Genomic DNA, 18,055 nt, shown 5'->3' on the forward strand with positions numbered 1-18,055 from the left:
TCGGCAAATTTGTTTTCTAAAAATTTTAGTTTGGATTATTTTATTACGTTGATGTGATTAAAATCTTTCAAAACTGAAAAACATTGTGGAAAAATACGAAACAACACTTTAATGCAGACATGCGCAGCCTATACCACAATTGTGGAAAATCAAATCACACGTATTCTTATGCTCTTTCATTTTAGTAGCCGTTGTCCACTCAACGAGACAACTAGGAATACCATATTTGTGGAAAATCAAATCACACGTATTCTTATGCTCTTACATTTTAGTAGTCGTTGTCCACTCAACGAGACAACTAGGAATACGCATGAGCACTGGTGTATGACTTTTTCTTTATTTTTTCAGTTTTTGTATTTGTGTATTTGTAGGTGCACTGAATAAAATAAACAATTGAATGTGTTGGTGAGAGAATTTATTTTTGCGCATTTCTGCTTTAATGATTTTTTAAAGTTTAAAGAAATATATAAAATAATCCAAATATTTCTAACAATGCAGTGGTCACGAAAAAATAACAATACACCTGCATAACATGTGCATTCGTCGCTGTCTCAGTGACGATTAAACAAAAGAGAATAATGTGTGTTGTTAGTCAGCGCGAAAGCACTATGAAATGGGCACCATTACTTTGAAAGATAAGTTGCTTTTTATTAATTAAAAGCGTTTTTTACAAGTAACGTTGATAACAACACAACTCTTTCACACCAAAAATAAGAAAAAAGGATTTAAAATTTTACATATTACGGCCTTATCGTAAGTGAGCGATATGTATTTTGAAGACATAATATGTTAAATATTAAAATTTAAGTCTATGTATGCAATTAGGTTGACCAGATGTATGAACAAGTAGCTTAAGTTGTGATTTAATCACAGCGTTATTGCAGCTTAAGTCTTATTAATAAATAAATTAAGAGTTTTTAATTAATATAATTTGATTAAATTATCAGCTAGTTGAGATAATAAATAACTTTATGTATAAGAAAATTTATTTAAAAAATTTCAAGTTATTTACTTATGATTAAAATTGGAAAAAGCCTAGTGTGTTCGTTGAATGTTTTATTTGATTTGATTCTTCTTTAACTTTTAGATTTAGTCTCTAGTAACGTAGATTAAGCATCAATCTTAACTTAAACGGCCCTTAAGCATTGTATATCACAAATTTGTATTATTAATCTTAATCATTTTGAATAAAGCATTGTCCAACGATATAAGTAAGCTCACATTATAATATCTTAAACATTAATGTATATATATCTAGTTTAGGCACTCGTTTACCGGTTTTTGAGTATTGTGTTTATTTGTTATGTGCCTGCATTTTATTTATATGTCGAGGTACTAGTTTCGCTCTATTTTTTTAAACTGTCTTTTTTGTTTTGAAAGTTAGACGATTCTTTTTCAACGCTCAACTTATAATAGCTGTCACATTTATTAAAATCCCGAGCACCAGACCCACCCATAACCATTGACGGCAGGGCTTTAAGAAACCCATGCACACCTGATGGTATTGGAGGGGTAGATGGCACAGATGAACCGCATCTATTGTAAAGATATGGCATACTTCCCGTAAGACTCGTATTTAGTGTCAGCACCGCCTCCAAATCATCCTCTTGGGCTTGTGTTAGAAACTCGACAAAAATATCTGATGGTATCATGCCGATGTGATCAAATGCATCCACATATGCCTCAGTGTCACGGTTATACTGTTCTAGGAAGTCACCAAGCAATTTTGCTACCATCGCTGAACGGGCCTTGCTAACTACTCGAATGTTTTGTGGATTTCGAAAAAACATTGGTGCTTTAACAGATCCCCCAACACGATTGAGAAACTTCAAAATAATTTTTTCATGACAATCCTTGGGATCTTGCGTTAGGCGTCGTAAAATAGCCTCTAAATAAAGTCCAAATGCCTGTCGAGCTTGTAGCTGGGTAAGTTCTGATCCATTATCAATCAACTTGAGAATTTGTTTCCGAAGACGTTGACCTTCTTCTTCGCATTTAGGTTCAATGCGTTTGACCTCAAACAATATGGGTGTAACGTTTTCTAATGCTCGTTCATATTGACCAAAACGTTCTTCAAACGAATTATTTTCCTTGGATTCTTCGCTTTTGGATTGTTTTGTATATAAGTGGTGAAACAACATTTTATTGTAGTTATGTTGCAACAACATGGAGTGAAAACTTTGTCCTTGCAAAATGGGAGTAGACATTGGAATGCCTGTAGTTGTGTCCAAAAACATTCCATAACGTATCATACTATCATGAGTAGGAAAAATTCGAACAAATCCTCCCCGGCGAGCGTATTGTAATTGTGCATTACGAATAATTCGTTGTTCCTCGAGTGTTAGTTGTTTGCCAACAAAAGTTCCTCCAACAGATGGTCCTGTACGCTTTGAAGAGCCACTACATGGTACTGCATCGGCAGAACTTGTACGCCTAAAACAGGAGACATTGCGAAACCTAGTCCATTTGCTATCGTAGTGAGTACGCATTGCGGGACTAAATGCAGGAACTCCGACACATGTTAGAAGATCAGTAATGAGACATGATTTTACTTTCGCATCAAGCGGACTATCTACCCCCATTGACGGCGATAAATTAACTTCAAGAAGCCAGGGTTTTAAGGTATCATCAATTAAAATATCAAATCCATACAACTCAAAGCAGTTATTGCCGTTTGGAACGAACATTCGACATGCTGATATAACAGATTGGGCACACGAAAAAATGGATTTTATGATAAGATCTTCAATATTTGCCATTAATAGATGTGTGTCGCAGCCTTGCGACTTGAGGTGGCGCAGAAGTGCTGACAAAGTCCATTTGTGACCGACATCCTCATCATGAGCATCACTCGACTTAATATAGTCCGTATGATATTTATTAATGCTATAATTGCACAAATGCATGCACGGATTCCACAAATTGTCAGCATTAAGATCGTATTTGACTGTGGCCAGACGCACTAAGCCTTCCTCGTAAAGATATATAATCAGAGGATCAAATGAGGTGACCAAGACATAGACGCGCAAATCGCACTTATGACCATCAATACATAATGGATCCGCAACATATTTGGACACCAGTACCTGTTCATCTTGCGGTATCTGGTCAGGCTGAAAATAAAAAAAAATATAAAAAAAAATCAGAAAAGCACATATAAACATTACTTTTTACAGGAATTTTATATTTTTATAAATTTAATAAACTCTTATGTTTTTTACATGTTTTTTTAGAAAACATTATTCATCCTTCAAGTTAATTAAACTAATGCACTATAGTTCAAAGTATCACTTTTTCCGTGCGAAATTAATAACTATTAAAGTATTCAACTGTTTGATACCAAAATTGGACCATAGGTTGAAATACTTATATTTTCAAAAAATTTATGAAAAAATTACCCCTTTGTCGACCATTAACCCATCAGGAGTAAAATAAAGTAAATTCATTGCTTTTGATTAGAAAAAAATTATTTCATATTAGTTTTCATTCAAATTAGTTCAATCAGTAATTCATTTTGTAAACAAATTTGAATCAAAATATTAATTGAAGTATCAGATAAAACTTCGCACAGTGGTATAGAAAAAAAAGAAGGAAAAAAATTGTAATTTCTAAATCGTTAGTCTGATTTGAATGAAATTTGACATGCGCAAAGAAGAAGTGTTGTCGAGTTTAAATTTTGACCGCATGGGCTCAACAGGGGTGCGGCCAGCGCACTGTGGGAGAAATCAACAATTTAGTGGCGCAAAATAAAAAAAAAAACTTTCGCATATTTGATTTATTGTTATGTAGTTTCAATCTATAGTTGTTGCTGTACTTAAAAATATTTAACATTTATTAGTAACTTCAGTGGTTTGGTATTGACAACTATTTAAATGTAAAACATATTTCAGAAATTTTTTTTATGAAGAATTGGTTTCAAAGTTGTTATTAAGCTGGATAGTACAAGGTTTTCTTTAAGTTGTATTTTTACTTTTTTTTATGTAGATGGAATATGAGGCTTGGTAAATCAGAAAAATAAAAATATATTTTCCGCTATTTGTGATAACCAATGGCCATATTCTTATAGAATTTTTTTTTTTTTTACTTTTTGAATTTTCGGGAGGTTGCCAGTTACTAATGCTGTGAGATGCAGTCCTAATTTTTTTACCAATATCAAGGCCATATTACAGACTACATATGGTAAAAAATTTAGCTGCGAAAAAGTGCGAGGTGAATTTATATAATTTGTTTAAGAAATTATTATCGTTGGGACGATGTAAAATCTCGTACTAAATTTGTTCCTTATTTTTTTAAGATTGTATATAAAAAGTGTTATTGGTAATTTCATTATATAAAAATGAAATTTATGTAATTCTAACTACTTACAAGTTGCTAAAAACAAATGCCCATATACCAAATTTGCCTTAAAATTATGAGTCCTTTTAAATATGGTAGTGCTTTATTTAGATTAAAAATATAACATTTGCGTATTTCGCCTTTTATCCAATAAAAAAATACTGAAATATCATTGGATAAAAGACGAAATGCGCAAAATAGGATTCGATTTCAGAACTATCGTTATTATTATTTGTTCTTATATAATGTACTCATGCAAGTATTTTAAGCTTTTTGGTGTCTAATAAAAATTAATTGCTAAATAAAAAATTTTCTTTCAATTGTAAGGAAATAATTATGTACGTTTCTTTCTTATAATTTTCGGGATTTTAGATTTCCCGAAAATCCTTTCTTTCTTTACCAAATCCCGAACCCCGGGATTTTCAAAAATCAGTCCCGATTAGCATCTCTAGTTTCATCTGCAAGCTATAAAAAAGTGGAACCGTTATCGAAAGATGTTAGGCAACTTTTGTTGGATCCATTACTTCCAAGTGAATCATCAGACTCTGAAGTCGACTAATTTAAATAAATTTTAAAAATCTCATAATAAAAATTCACAAAATTGTAACAAGTGTTAGTTAGCTTAACTACTCTTTATTTCATTGTTGAATTATAACTGAATTATTTATAATAATGAAATAAAATCATTTCATAACTAATAATTGTTATTCGTTTTTAAAAATAAACGTATTAATAAAACAAAAAAAAGTTTAATTTTATATGAATATTTCGACCTATGCCGGCAATAGGGTAAATGTCCAACATCTATATATTTAAATAGTTACTTGCTATAAAAAAAATTATTTATAAAACTTAAATTTTTTGTAAGATATATTAAAATAATTTCTTACAATTGAAAATAGTATAGAATTTCTTCCGAGGTAGTGTAGTTTAGCAGCCTCTCCCGCTCATTCTACTGAAGTAGCAGTACCCATTTTGCATTACTTTATTAGCTTACCTCCTTGCCTGCAATATTTCCATATAAATGAAATTAATTTGGCCAAGCGTTTAGAAGATACGAATTTAGTTCCACTAAATTAGGGTTTTCTCCCACTGTGCAGCGGTCCCCATAGTAGGACACCTCGCGTATGTTCAATTTTTAAAACGATCCTATTTCTTCGTCTGTGTTTCCTATCATCTGCTTCGAATGTATTAATACCTTCTGTACTGTGGATGTCATTGGTAACCAAAGATACAAATCTGAAAGCATATATGTATCACCATTAAGCCATATAGTGTTTTCATTTCCAAAATTATCTTAATTTCTTCCGCATTTTTGACATTTTACTTTTAAGTAATTGTAGACCAAAATACCACTTTTGCATCCAATAATTTCTTACAACCCTTAGGAATATCAGGAACACTAATTTTCTTAACAATATATTTAATAATAGCATCAAATTTCAATTTCAAAAAGTAAATTTTTTTTATAGCACAGTAACCTAGAAAAAATTAAATTACTCAGAAAGCGCAAAAATGCGCAGTATGAAATAAAGTGAAATGAATTCACAACATTTAAATATATTTATTTCCTTTTATTTCAAGTTTAATAAACGTTAACATTTTTTTAAAAGCTTCTATAAAATTAAAGTTTTGTAATCAAAAGAAATTACTTTAAGGTTATGTTTAAAAATTGTAATTTTTAATATAAAGGGAAATAGTTTCCAAATATTTAGGAAAGAAAAATTAAGTACTTACACGTCTCGTTGTTTTCCATTTTATTTGAATTATTCACACACTTTCCACAATTAATGGTTAAAAGTTACAATATAATATTGATAATATTCACAGATTTTTTAATGAAAATCGATAGAAAACTTTCGTGCGCATCAACACCCGAAATAATGAAAATTAAGTGTTTATATATACAGAGATATCGCAATTTCAATTATATCGTAAGCGATACTCACCTTTTTGCTTTACCGCAAAAATAACGTAAGCGACATAAAAGCAAAAAGGGGTAGTAAATGAAAGTAAGAGTAGCCGAAGAACTAGAGAGAAAATCAATTGAAGTTGAAATACAAAAAGCTAGATGTACTAAATGTGATCAAGGAAAAAATTTAGACAGCAGTCACATCCAAACAGAAGAATTTAAGTTTAACCCTTAAATGCATAATTTTTACTTTTATTTTTCTATGAAGTATCAAATATTTAGTTCGATTTATAATTTCGTTAGCTAAAACTTTTCGTACTCCATTTGATTTTTATGAATTAGAATCTGAAGTAGTATCAAGCTTATATTCGTCTAAAATTAAGTGGAACTGGAATGTAGACAATTGGCAACAATATACATTAAAGTGTTAAGAATTTCTTTGAAGGAACAAAAACAAAGGAGGGAAAATGTTTTGTTTTTATGTGCTAGTTTCGACCTTCAAAAAGTTTTGAATATGCCTCATAGTAAAACAAGTAAGAAAGTATGGTTGGTCAAGCCCGACCATATAATTTTAAAATTTCAATAATTTATATTTTTGAGTGATTTTCTAAATGGGCCTTATATGGGAGCTATAACTAATTATGGACCGATCACAATAACATTTGGTGACATGAATTCCGTATATACAAAACTTATTTGGAGCAAAATCTGTGGATATATCCACATAAATTAAACATTTATGACCTATAAAGTCCAATTTCGGTAGGGGGCTAGGTGAAATAATGGACCGATTTAAGCCAGTTTCAATAGGCACCGTCCTTGGGCCGAAAAAATTATATGTACAAAATTGCGACCTGTACTCTGCGCACAAGCTTTACATGGACAGCCAGCCAGACAGACGGACATCGCTTAATCGACTCAGAAAGTGATTCTGAGTCGTTGATTTTATGCACAATAGAATCATTTACTCGAAACCGAACTGTATGGGCTCGTATTGAGTGGCCTACAGTTATTCGAACAAACCCTTACGGTTATGAGTGTATATCGTTAAAGCACTCTGATTTTCTAAACTGGAAAATGTTTTCTGATATGCTTCTTCCAAAGAAAATAATATTAAGCCCGATGTGGTCTGCAATTTTTGATACAACCGTGATTACAATTAAATACAGCTATTTAAACAATAGCGAGGCAAAGACTATTAACATTGATTTAAATACTTCTACGGTCCGTGGACCTCCTCCTCTATACAACACAGAATTAAAAATTTCGTCACATAAATCCAATGATATAAAAGCACTTTGCAATTAAAATAGTATTGTTCAATGTTTTCATAACGAATATATTGGCCTAAAACATTCCAAAAATATTAAAGACGCCTTAAACGAAACATATTGTTACGAAATTGTACTTGAATTCAAATATAACGATTTTAAGGGCTGATTTAAAAGTAGCATAATGCTTTCAAATAACAGTGCTGTAATAGTAAACTGTAACATATTTGTGGGCATTATTAAATGAAAGCTTTCAGTTGATCATTGATCGTAAGTTGGCAACGCTGTATTCGAACTCGAATATTCCGTTAAAGAACATTGTAGAAATAGAGCTTTCTAGATGGTTATGCAGTGTTATAAATAGTTTCAGAGGTTGCAGTCGTGAGTGAGTTTATCAGAGACGCTTTTCGAATAAACATCAACTGAGTGCCTTAAAGTGTGTTGTGTTTTCAAGTAAATTTGTGTACATTATAAATTGTGTCTGTATTTCTGAGAATTTATAAACATGTATAAAAAACATTGAGTGGATATTTAATTCTGTTGTTGTACATTTCAAAGAAATAAAGAGTTGTTACAATTTTCAAACTACTAAACGGCTTTTATTTGCAATCAAAAGTATCCGGTTTATTTAAAGGAAATAAACCAAAAGTTTTGAAAAGGTTAAAACGTAACAATATGAAGAAGATGTGCCTTAATTTCCTAAGCACCTACTATAGTATGTTAAATCTTTACTATGATTTATAACAAATTTTATCGAAACTTAAGAAAATATTTTTTCTTTGTAAAGCATTTATCGTATGCGCCACAATTTAGTCTCAGCTGCCTGTAATAGAGACGGTAAAAATAACGTAACGTCCAAAACAAATTTGTTGCTCACAAAATTAACTTAAAAATGCACTTATCACATGTATGATATCATTAATAGACTACATTTTAATTTTCAAAGAAATCCTTCGCACAACTTTAAAAAAACGAAAAAAACTCTCTCCTATAAAATTCGATTTTTGGCGCTTACGTTATTTTCGCGGTTAGGGCTCGATATTTCATCTTCGTGGTGAATATGCCTGAGAATGACCTTTCACATGTAGCATTACTCACTGACATTGAAATAAATATTTTTTAATATTTTATGGAGATTATCATGTGTGACATGTTATTAGTAGTGTTCGCGTATTTTATAATTTGTACAAATTATCACTGGAAGTTACTGGATTATTTTCGTTTACTTTTAAAAACTTGTAACGGGAGAGCAAGAGAGTGTTAAAATTGACAGTTCATAGATAGAGAACATGATATTTTTTACTGGACATTTTTTGTCCAGTAAAAAATATCAACATAAAAATAAGTTTAAAACATACAAAACTAAAAAGTTTAAAATTAATACAATTTACAAGTTTGCAAAGTAAAGATGTAAAATAACACAATACAAACGTTTTGAATTTATTTATAATAAAATACAACTTATTTTTACAAATTGTTTTATGCGTACTTTTTCTTGTAATTTTTCAGATTGAGAGTAATTTATTTTTACTCTCTAAAATAAAGTTACTGGATATTTTTTACTGGAAAGTACGCGAGCACACCTATTGTCACATTCTAAAAATGTCTTAAAATTTTCTCATGGAATATTTTCTGCATTTTTGTTGCCAATGAAAAATATCATATAGAACTGTAGCTTTTAAAATTTCTTTTGAGTTCTGAAAAATTTTTCAAATTCATCAATAATTTGATCAGCGATATTTTGTATCTCAATGTTTTTATATGTATATTTTTTTATATAACAAGTTTTATTATATTTTTTTGGACATTTAAAATATCTTCAGAGTAAAGAATTTTTAAATCCTTCCATACTGTGTCCAAGAACGGATTGTATGCCACACTGCGATACGCAGTTTTGTATGGGGTGATGTGCTGAAATTTTGGCTTTACAAAAATACTACAATATTAAAATCCATCGCGGCATCATCTCTTTTATTTTGCAATGTTAACCTAAGTGATTTCATTATATTTGAAGCATTATACAAGTCCAAATCGCTTTTTTGCTAAATTACATTTAAGGTCCCTGTTAATGTAAGACTGTACAATCCACAACATATCTTTTCGAATGTACAGTGGCTCACAGCTTATTTCAACCAACACCTTAAAAAATTAAGCTCATATAATTTCGAAACGAAACAAGATATTGAAAAATATACAGGTAATTTGTTAAATATGTTTGGTAATGTGATTTTTAGAGAGTTTTTGCCATAGTTGTTCTTATACTGGTCGACCTTATATCTTCCTTCTGCACGTCTTCTGGCGTTGTATGCGTGGTTTATAGGTTTCAGATATCGGGGATCATTATAAAATTCGTTGATCAATGTGTTGTAGTATAGGCTTGTTTTGGAATCTGTTGCTGCTGTTGTTGTTTGTGGTGTTGTCAGCAACATTAAAGTTGATATTTGGTGTGCTAATTGTAGTAACGTTGTACAGGTAGGTCTCCATTTACGCGGTTTGTTGGGCCCAAAAAAATAGCGTGTAAATCAAATTCGCGTAAAACGAGGTTCTAATTTAGAACGAAATGCTTTTGTGGGGGCAATCATTTTTTATTTCGCGTAAAACAATACATCATTCACATAACAAAAAAAGAAATTGGGACCTAAAAATCGCGTTAAATAGAAAACACAAATGTACATACATACATATCGTCACCTTAAATGAAAGCGGATGTAACTACACAAAAATTTAAAATCGAGTTTTTGATTGATTGAACAATTGCCAAGAATACTTTATTATTATTGATTTTATAACGTATCCTGTAAAAACAATAAAAATGTAGTTATGTTCGTTTGCATTTAAGGCGACGATATATACTTTAAGTAAACTTATTTTATTTGTACTTCTAAAAACTTACTTAAAACAAAAGTAAAGTAAAAAAAACTCAACTAAAAAAATTATTTCTTATCGAAAATTAAGGAAAAAATTTCAATTAAAAAGACAAAATATTCTAATACATAAAAGAAATCAAAACATAACATAAAATTCATAAAAATTAACGAAGTTTTCAAAAAAGAAATCTGTTATTTGCTTGTTTTTTTCATTTCTTGTTGTTTGTTGCCGCATTATATAAAAATCGTGTAAAAAAAGTCGCGTATTTGAAAAAATGGTTGCTAATTTGAGTTCGCGTTATATCGAATTCGCGTAAATAAAGTACCGCGTAAATGGAGGCTTACCTGTATGTGTTGATGTTTGTGGTGTTGTGTGCATTGATTGTGTTCATGCCCTGCCAATAATTACTATCCAAAAAGTGTCCCAAACGTATCATCTTGAAGTTGAAACTCATCGAATATGATATAGCTTTCTTATCGTAATAGTGCCACAGTGCGGGAAAAAACGTGCCACGCATATGATACCTACCAATTCTATCCATTTAGTGTATTATTATATCTAAATTTATGTCTAAAAAGTGTCCAGAGAGAAGATGTTTCCAATTCTGTTTCTTGGATTAAAATGGAAATATTTTGTTGCATTCCAGTTATGAAAACACTATGCATATATTTATTTACATTAAAAATAAATAAAATAATGATATAACTTAACTTAATATGACTTTAATTAAAAATTAGAGTATAAAAAATTATATAAAATATGTTTCACTAATTAATTGGAATACGTATTTACATTTAAAAAAAAAATTCACTAGTTATTGCACGAACTCTATACCTTTAAAAAAAACTCATTCCACATCCCTGCCAGCAATTGGAAGTTATATTTTCGATATGTATACTAAAATGTGTCTCTTTTGTGTCGCAAAAATGTTAGTCAGCATATAAAAAACATTTTTTTTTTAATTTATTTTTATTTATATTTCAAAAATGCCGCAAGCCCTTAGGGCCAAAATTAGCAGGACTACAACTAAATCAATTTAATTACATTAATAAAAGTATTAATACAAACATTTATATGACTTACAAAATTAGTGAAATAGAAGAAAGAAAAAAAGAATATGAAGAAATTCCCTAGTATTTGCACAAACTTAAATGTTATTAAAAAAATGGTAAAACAAGCAAATTAAAATTATAAAAAGAGCGTATTCAATTAAATACTTTTTAAACAAATTTTTTAGAGCAATACAAAATGATGTGTTGTTAAATATTGACTCTTTTAATAGTTTTACCCGTTTGAATGTACCATAGTCAGCTTCGACTGGCAAAAATATCGATTCAAAATTCTTTCATAAATTAGATAGAAAAATCATTTTGAAATTTGACAAACTATGTGAAAATCTACGATCCTCATATGAAATCATTGTATTCCATAATCTAGATATAGTCACACAATATGAACGACTCATAACGAGTGAGAAGTGTCTAGGTATAATCATCGTGTGCGTTCTACTAGAACTACCAAAAACAAATTTTTGTAACAGGTATGAAGGATTTTACAAAAACAAATTACATTACTATCGAATTATGCTAATCTTAAAGTACATTTTAGTTATAAACAAAGATCCCTAAAAATTAACTTAATAGATAATATTAAAAAGTACATTATGATACAAAAACGATCCATTTTAGTGTACAAAAGAATATCATTAGTATCGACTTTTTACTGTTTACATTTTAAAAGAAAGAAAAAGAACATGACAATACTCAGTATATTTATATTTATAAATCATCGGTTGTGTTAAATAAAGTGTGTGTTTTTAACTAAATATAATTTATAAGTTTTATTAAATAATAAGTGATAAATTTAAATTAAATTTGTAATTGAAGTGTATGTTAAAAGTGTAAATAAAGTGTCAATAAATAAAGTTTTTTTTTTTTACAAAAGTGTAGAATTAGTACAATAACTAGTGAATTTTTAAAAAAAGGTAAATACGAAATTGGAATTAATTAGTGAAACTTATTTTATATAATTTTTTATATTCTAATTAAAGTCATGTTAAGTTATATCATTATTTTATTTATATTTAATGTAAATAAGTATATGCTTTTATGTGTTTTCATAACTGGAATGCAATAAAATATTTCCATTTTAATGCAGAATTGGAAACATTATCTTCTCTCTGGACACTTTTTAGATATAAATTTAGATATAATAATAATACACTAAAATGTATAAACTTGTGTGTAACATATGCGTGGAACGTTTTTTCCCGCACTGGGACACTATAATGATAAGAAAGGATATCATATTCGATGAATTTCAACTTCAAGATGATACGTTTGGGACACTTTTTGGATAGTAATTGTTGGCAGGGATGAATGAAATAAACAAGATTGCGACATGGCTCTCTTAGAAAAAATCTCTTAAGCTCAGTGACGTCAACATTGACATAAACTATAATAAATAAAAATAAATCACTGAAAATAACAGTTATAAAATGATTTTTATTTAAATGGTTTGGTATATCCTTTATTTTTTTTTTGTTGTTTTTTAATGGTTTGATGAGAGATAAACAATTAAATTGTTCTTGTTCTTAATAACTGTTACTTTCTCTTTTATTTACATATAATAACATATTGTTAGTAATTTTTAACAAATTATGGAAATAATATGAAGTAATGAAGTCTGAGTAACAGAAATAAGATTATTTTTTTTATTTTGTTATAAATCTTTTGATAAATTTTATATATTTTAGCGTTAATTTGCATCTAATGATTTTTTGCGATTTATTTTTCATATTCGCAAATAAAAGTCACAAGCTAACCTTTACGAAAAAAAAAAATTATAAATCACTCATCTAGATTAGTTGTGTTTGTTTCTTTTCTGTTTCTCTCAACCCGTAACCTAAAATGTTCTCTAATAAATATAAATATATCAGAAAAAATTATTTTTAAATGGCTGCGAATGAGAATTTACTATTGAAATGAAAGTGAACCCGTTATTTTCGGTCTCTGTTGAAAAGTCAATAATTATGTTTAAAAGTTATTTATGTTTAAAAAACCGCAAAAATTCCTAAAGATAGGGAAATTGATAGGAAAACTACCGAAAACAGATTTTCTATTTTGCAAGATGAAGCAGCTGACCACCCAACATTACCCAAGTCGTCCAAACCCCCTCCTATTTATTTGAGAGAGCAAAATTCGAATGCTCTAATTAAGAATTTAATCTCGTTGGTCAGAGAAAATTCTTTTTACGTTGTACCTTTTAAGCGAGGTAACATAAGCGAGACTAAGATACAGGTAAATCATGAAAATGATTTCCGTAAGGTTGTTACCGAATTTGAAAACAATAAACAAAGTTTTTACACATACCAATTGAAGAGTAGCAAAGGGCTTCAAATTGTTATTAAGGGTATTGACTCTTGTGTAGATCCTGAAGATATAAAGGCTGCTTTGGAACATAACAAGTTTAAAATAAAAAATGTAGTCAACATTAGAAATCGCGAGAAAATTCCCCAACCAATGTTTAGAGTTGAACTAGAACCAGGTGATGTTAATCTCAAGAAAAATGAAACACACCCAATTTACAATTTAAAATATTTATTGCATCGTAAAATTACGATAGAAGAGCCACATAAGAGATCGGGACCAGTCCAGTGTTTAAACTGTCAAGAATATGGTCATACTAGGGCATATTGCAAACTACCCCCTGTTTGCGTGGTGTGTGGAGAATTGCACGGTTCTACCCAATGCGATAAATCCAAAAACGACTCAAAAGTAAAAAAATGCAGCAATTGTGGCGGAAATCACATAGCAAATTATAGAGGATGCCCAGTATATTCTATAGTTAAAAGAACATTAACACAGAAACCCGGTATTTATCCTGTGCAATCAAAGAACCTAGTTGATACCCATTATCCCCAAATCTCGCAAACCATGAATAATAAAGATTCATACGCTAGTGTTCTAAAAACGAATCCAACTTTTGCTCAAAACCCACCAATAGGAAAAGAAAATAACCCTAATATCAATGTGGAATTTGCAGACCAACATCCCACTTCTAATTTTAGTCGACTGGAAGCTACAATAGAGACCCTAGTGAAATCGGTTAACAATTTTACCAACTCTATGAGTAATATGATGCAGGAAATGCTTAAAATGCAATCCATGTTATTACAAGCTATCCTAAATAAGCCATGAACTGTTTGAAAATATGTTTCTGGAATGCAAACGGCATACGCCAACACAAAAACGAACTCGAATATTTTTTAAGAAACCAACAAATTGATATAATGCTGGTTTCTGAAACTCATTTGACGTCCAGAAGTTCATTTCGAATAAATGGATACGTAATATATGATACCAAAGATCCCAGAGGTAGAGCATGCGGAGGCTCGGCAATTTTAATAAAAGCTCGAATCAAACACTACTTAATGTGTGATCTTTGCGAAGATTATCTTCAAGCTACTACAATCTGTCTTGAAGATTTTCATCGAAACTTAGTGATTTCATCGATATACTCACCCCCTAGATTTTCAATTACAGAAAGTCAATATAATAGATTTTTTAAATCACTAGGCCCCCTTTTCCTGGCTGCTGGCGATTATAATGCTAAGCACACATTCTGGGGATCACGACTGATTACCCCTAAAGGTCGTGTTTTGTTTGATACAATTTCTAAAATGGGTTTGAATGTGATTTCGAGCGGCCAACCTACCTACTGGCCTACTGACCCACGAAAAATACCGGATGTTATTGATTTTAGCGTGATGAAAAATATCCCTGGAGAAATGATTCAAGTTGAATCCTCGATGGAACTATCTTCAGATCACTCACCCACTATTGTTACTTTATTGAGCCCCCGAGAAATTGTATCCCCGACTGGTACTTTAGCGATGACAGGCATAAGAATTGATTGGCTCAAATATAAAAAATACCTCAGTGCACATTGCTCGGAAAACATACCGCTAAGAACACCAGAAAACATCGATCACTCTCTTATCAATTTCGATAAAAATCTCAAACTGGCTGCTCAACATGCTACCCAAACCCCCCGACAAATCAGATATAATAGAATTTATTCTGCAGATGTCGAACGGCTCTTAAATGAAAAAAGAAGAGTTCGAAGAGAGTGGCAATTGCACAGATCCCCCCAACTCAAATCGAAGCTTAAAGATTGTATAAAAAGACTTAAAAAGCTCTTGGAATTTCGAAAAATGGAATCATTGAATAAATATTTAGAAAGCCTGGACGCAACCCCGCAATCGGATTACTCATTATGGCGAGCAACAAAAAGTCTTAAAAGACCTGTCATATGTAAGCCCCCCTTGCGAAATTCAAGTGGTGGTTGGGCAAGAAATGATACTGAAAAAGGGAATCTGTTTGTTAATCATTTGAAAAACGTATTTACACCGAACACATCAAATGAAGCAATTGAGTTGCCACCTGTTGTACCCCATTTTGGAGCAGTCGTACCCCTACGTTATGAGATTCGAGAGATCGAAAAGGCTATTGTTGATTTAAACTCCAAGAAAGCACCTGGTATTGATAAAATCAGTAACAAGATGCTTATGGAGCTACCCCGGATAGCAATAAAAATAATTCTTTTTATTTTTAATGCTATATTACGCCTTGAATATTATCCTCCAGAATGGAAGGTTTCACTGGTTACCATGATACCTAAGCCGGGAAAAGATCACACAAAAGTAGAATCATACAGACCAATAAGCCTATTGTCCAATATATCAAAGCTATTTGAGAAGATACTTATGAACAAGTTGCATCCGATGTTAATTGAAAACAATTGTATTCCGAATCATCAATTTGGTTTTAGAAGAAAACACAGTACTATCGAACAAACCCATAGACTTGTAAATATTGTAAGAAAAGCGTTTGAGGAAAAGAAATATTGTTCCGCTCTCTTTATTGACATTTCTCAAGCATTTGATAAAGTATGGCATGATGGTTTAATATACAAACTGAGTCAAAATTTACCCGCAAACACACATAAGCTATTGGAAAGCTATTTAACTGGTCGAACATTTAAGGTTAAAGAAGGAGACTTTTTAAGTAGTCCCCAACCCATTGAAGCTGGAGTCCCACAAGGCAGTATCCTGGGACCCTTTTTATATTTGATATATTCGTCTGATATGCCAACTAACAATCGTACTCATACATCAACATTTGCTGATGATACTGCTATTCTAAGCATTCATGAAAACCCTCAAGAAGCATCTCGTTACTTACAAAATCACATATTTGAATTAGAAAAATGGTTAAAACAATGGAAAATTAAAGTCAATGAGCAAAAATGTACCCATATAACATTTACATTGCGTAGAGAATCATGCCCCCCTATTCATATCAATAACCAAACAATAATTCAACAATCGGAAGTGAAATACCTCGGAATACATCTCGATCGTCGCCTTACATGGAAAAGTCATATAGATGCAAAGTTGATTCAAATGAAATTGAAGTCAATTCAAATTAATTGGCTTATTGGTAGAAACTCTACGCTTAGTTTAGATTGTAAACTTCTAATTTACAACATGATCATAAAACCGATATGGTGTTATGGCATACAGCTATGGGGCACGGCCTCAGCGTCAAATGTTGAAAAGATCCAAAGACGCCAAAACAAGTTTTTAAGAATGATCACAGTTGCCCCCTGGTATATCAAAAACGCGAATATACACAAAGATCTAAACGTGCCCCTTGTAAAAACTGAGATCACGTAAAATGTAGAAAAATATTTAAAAAAACTTGAAATTCACCCAAACCCACTGGCCCGCAACATATTAAATAACCGTGGCCACACTCGGTTAAGAAGGAGGGACACAGCAGACCTAATCCAAAGAATAAAAGGAAGAATGCCAATTTAATAAAAGCTAAATGAATAAACAATTTTTCGTCCGGCACTGGCTGGACTAATTAAATTATAATTATTAGATATAAGATTTGAAGTACTTGTTGTTAGTTCATGAATGAAGATACAATAAATAAAAAATAAAATTGAAAAAAAAAAAAAAAATGTTTAATAAAATAAAATTTGTTTTAGGTTTTATGTTATTAGACATATTTTACTTTATAAATTTTCAATATTTTTGCTATATTTTAGTTCACGATTTTGATTTTTTATTATTATCTTATATATAAATTTGCCACACGTTTTTTTGTGGTACACTTTTAAGTATGTTATTGTCCACAAATATTGATGAAACATATATGGTTTAAAAGGTTATTTTATCAGATTTGCAGAACATCATTTTTTTAAATTCTTTCCATAAAATGGAAAAAATAGTTTAAAAGTGGTCGAATTTCGGCCACCGGGCGATCCTAGTTATTATTATTGCAATTTTTTACTGCACACCAAAAATTTTTAATTAATTTTTTTTATTTATTTTTGTTGAATTATATAGTTTTATATTCAACTTAAATACTTTACTTTTAATATTTATACTTTGTTTTTGAAAATCAATTTATCCATTGTGAAATACGTAATTCTAGTTTTGTAATTTTTCAATTTGATTTTTACTCTTTATCGAAACTTTGTTGAATAAACATTATCATAAAAATATACGCAGTTTATATTTTTAACAGGTTATGAGCCACATACGTAACCATTGTTAAAAGGATCAAGATAAAAAGGATTTTAGTTGCAAAAACTA

At 30.5% G+C, this 18,055-nt stretch overlaps 1 protein-coding gene across 2 annotated transcripts in view; it reads right to left on the reverse strand.

The window, feature by feature from the left end:
* Positions 1-724: 724 nt before the first annotated feature.
* The window catches only part of TTLL5 (Tubulin tyrosine ligase-like 5), a 227,961-nt gene continuing 210,630 nt past the window's right edge, over positions 725-18,055 (reverse strand). For both annotated transcript variants that reach the window (XM_065514993.1, XM_065514992.1), the window contains one exon: positions 725-3,113. In XM_065514993.1, the coding sequence (XP_065371065.1) occupies positions 1,347-3,113 (1,767 nt within the window). In that variant the 3' untranslated portion in view covers positions 725-1,346. The remainder of the gene's footprint in view (positions 3,114-18,055) is intronic.

The sequence above is a fragment of the Calliphora vicina genome, chromosome 1, assembly GCF_958450345.1.
Source record: "Calliphora vicina chromosome 1, idCalVici1.1, whole genome shotgun sequence".
In the NCBI taxonomy this organism is placed as follows: Eukaryota; Metazoa; Arthropoda; class Insecta; order Diptera; family Calliphoridae; genus Calliphora; species Calliphora vicina.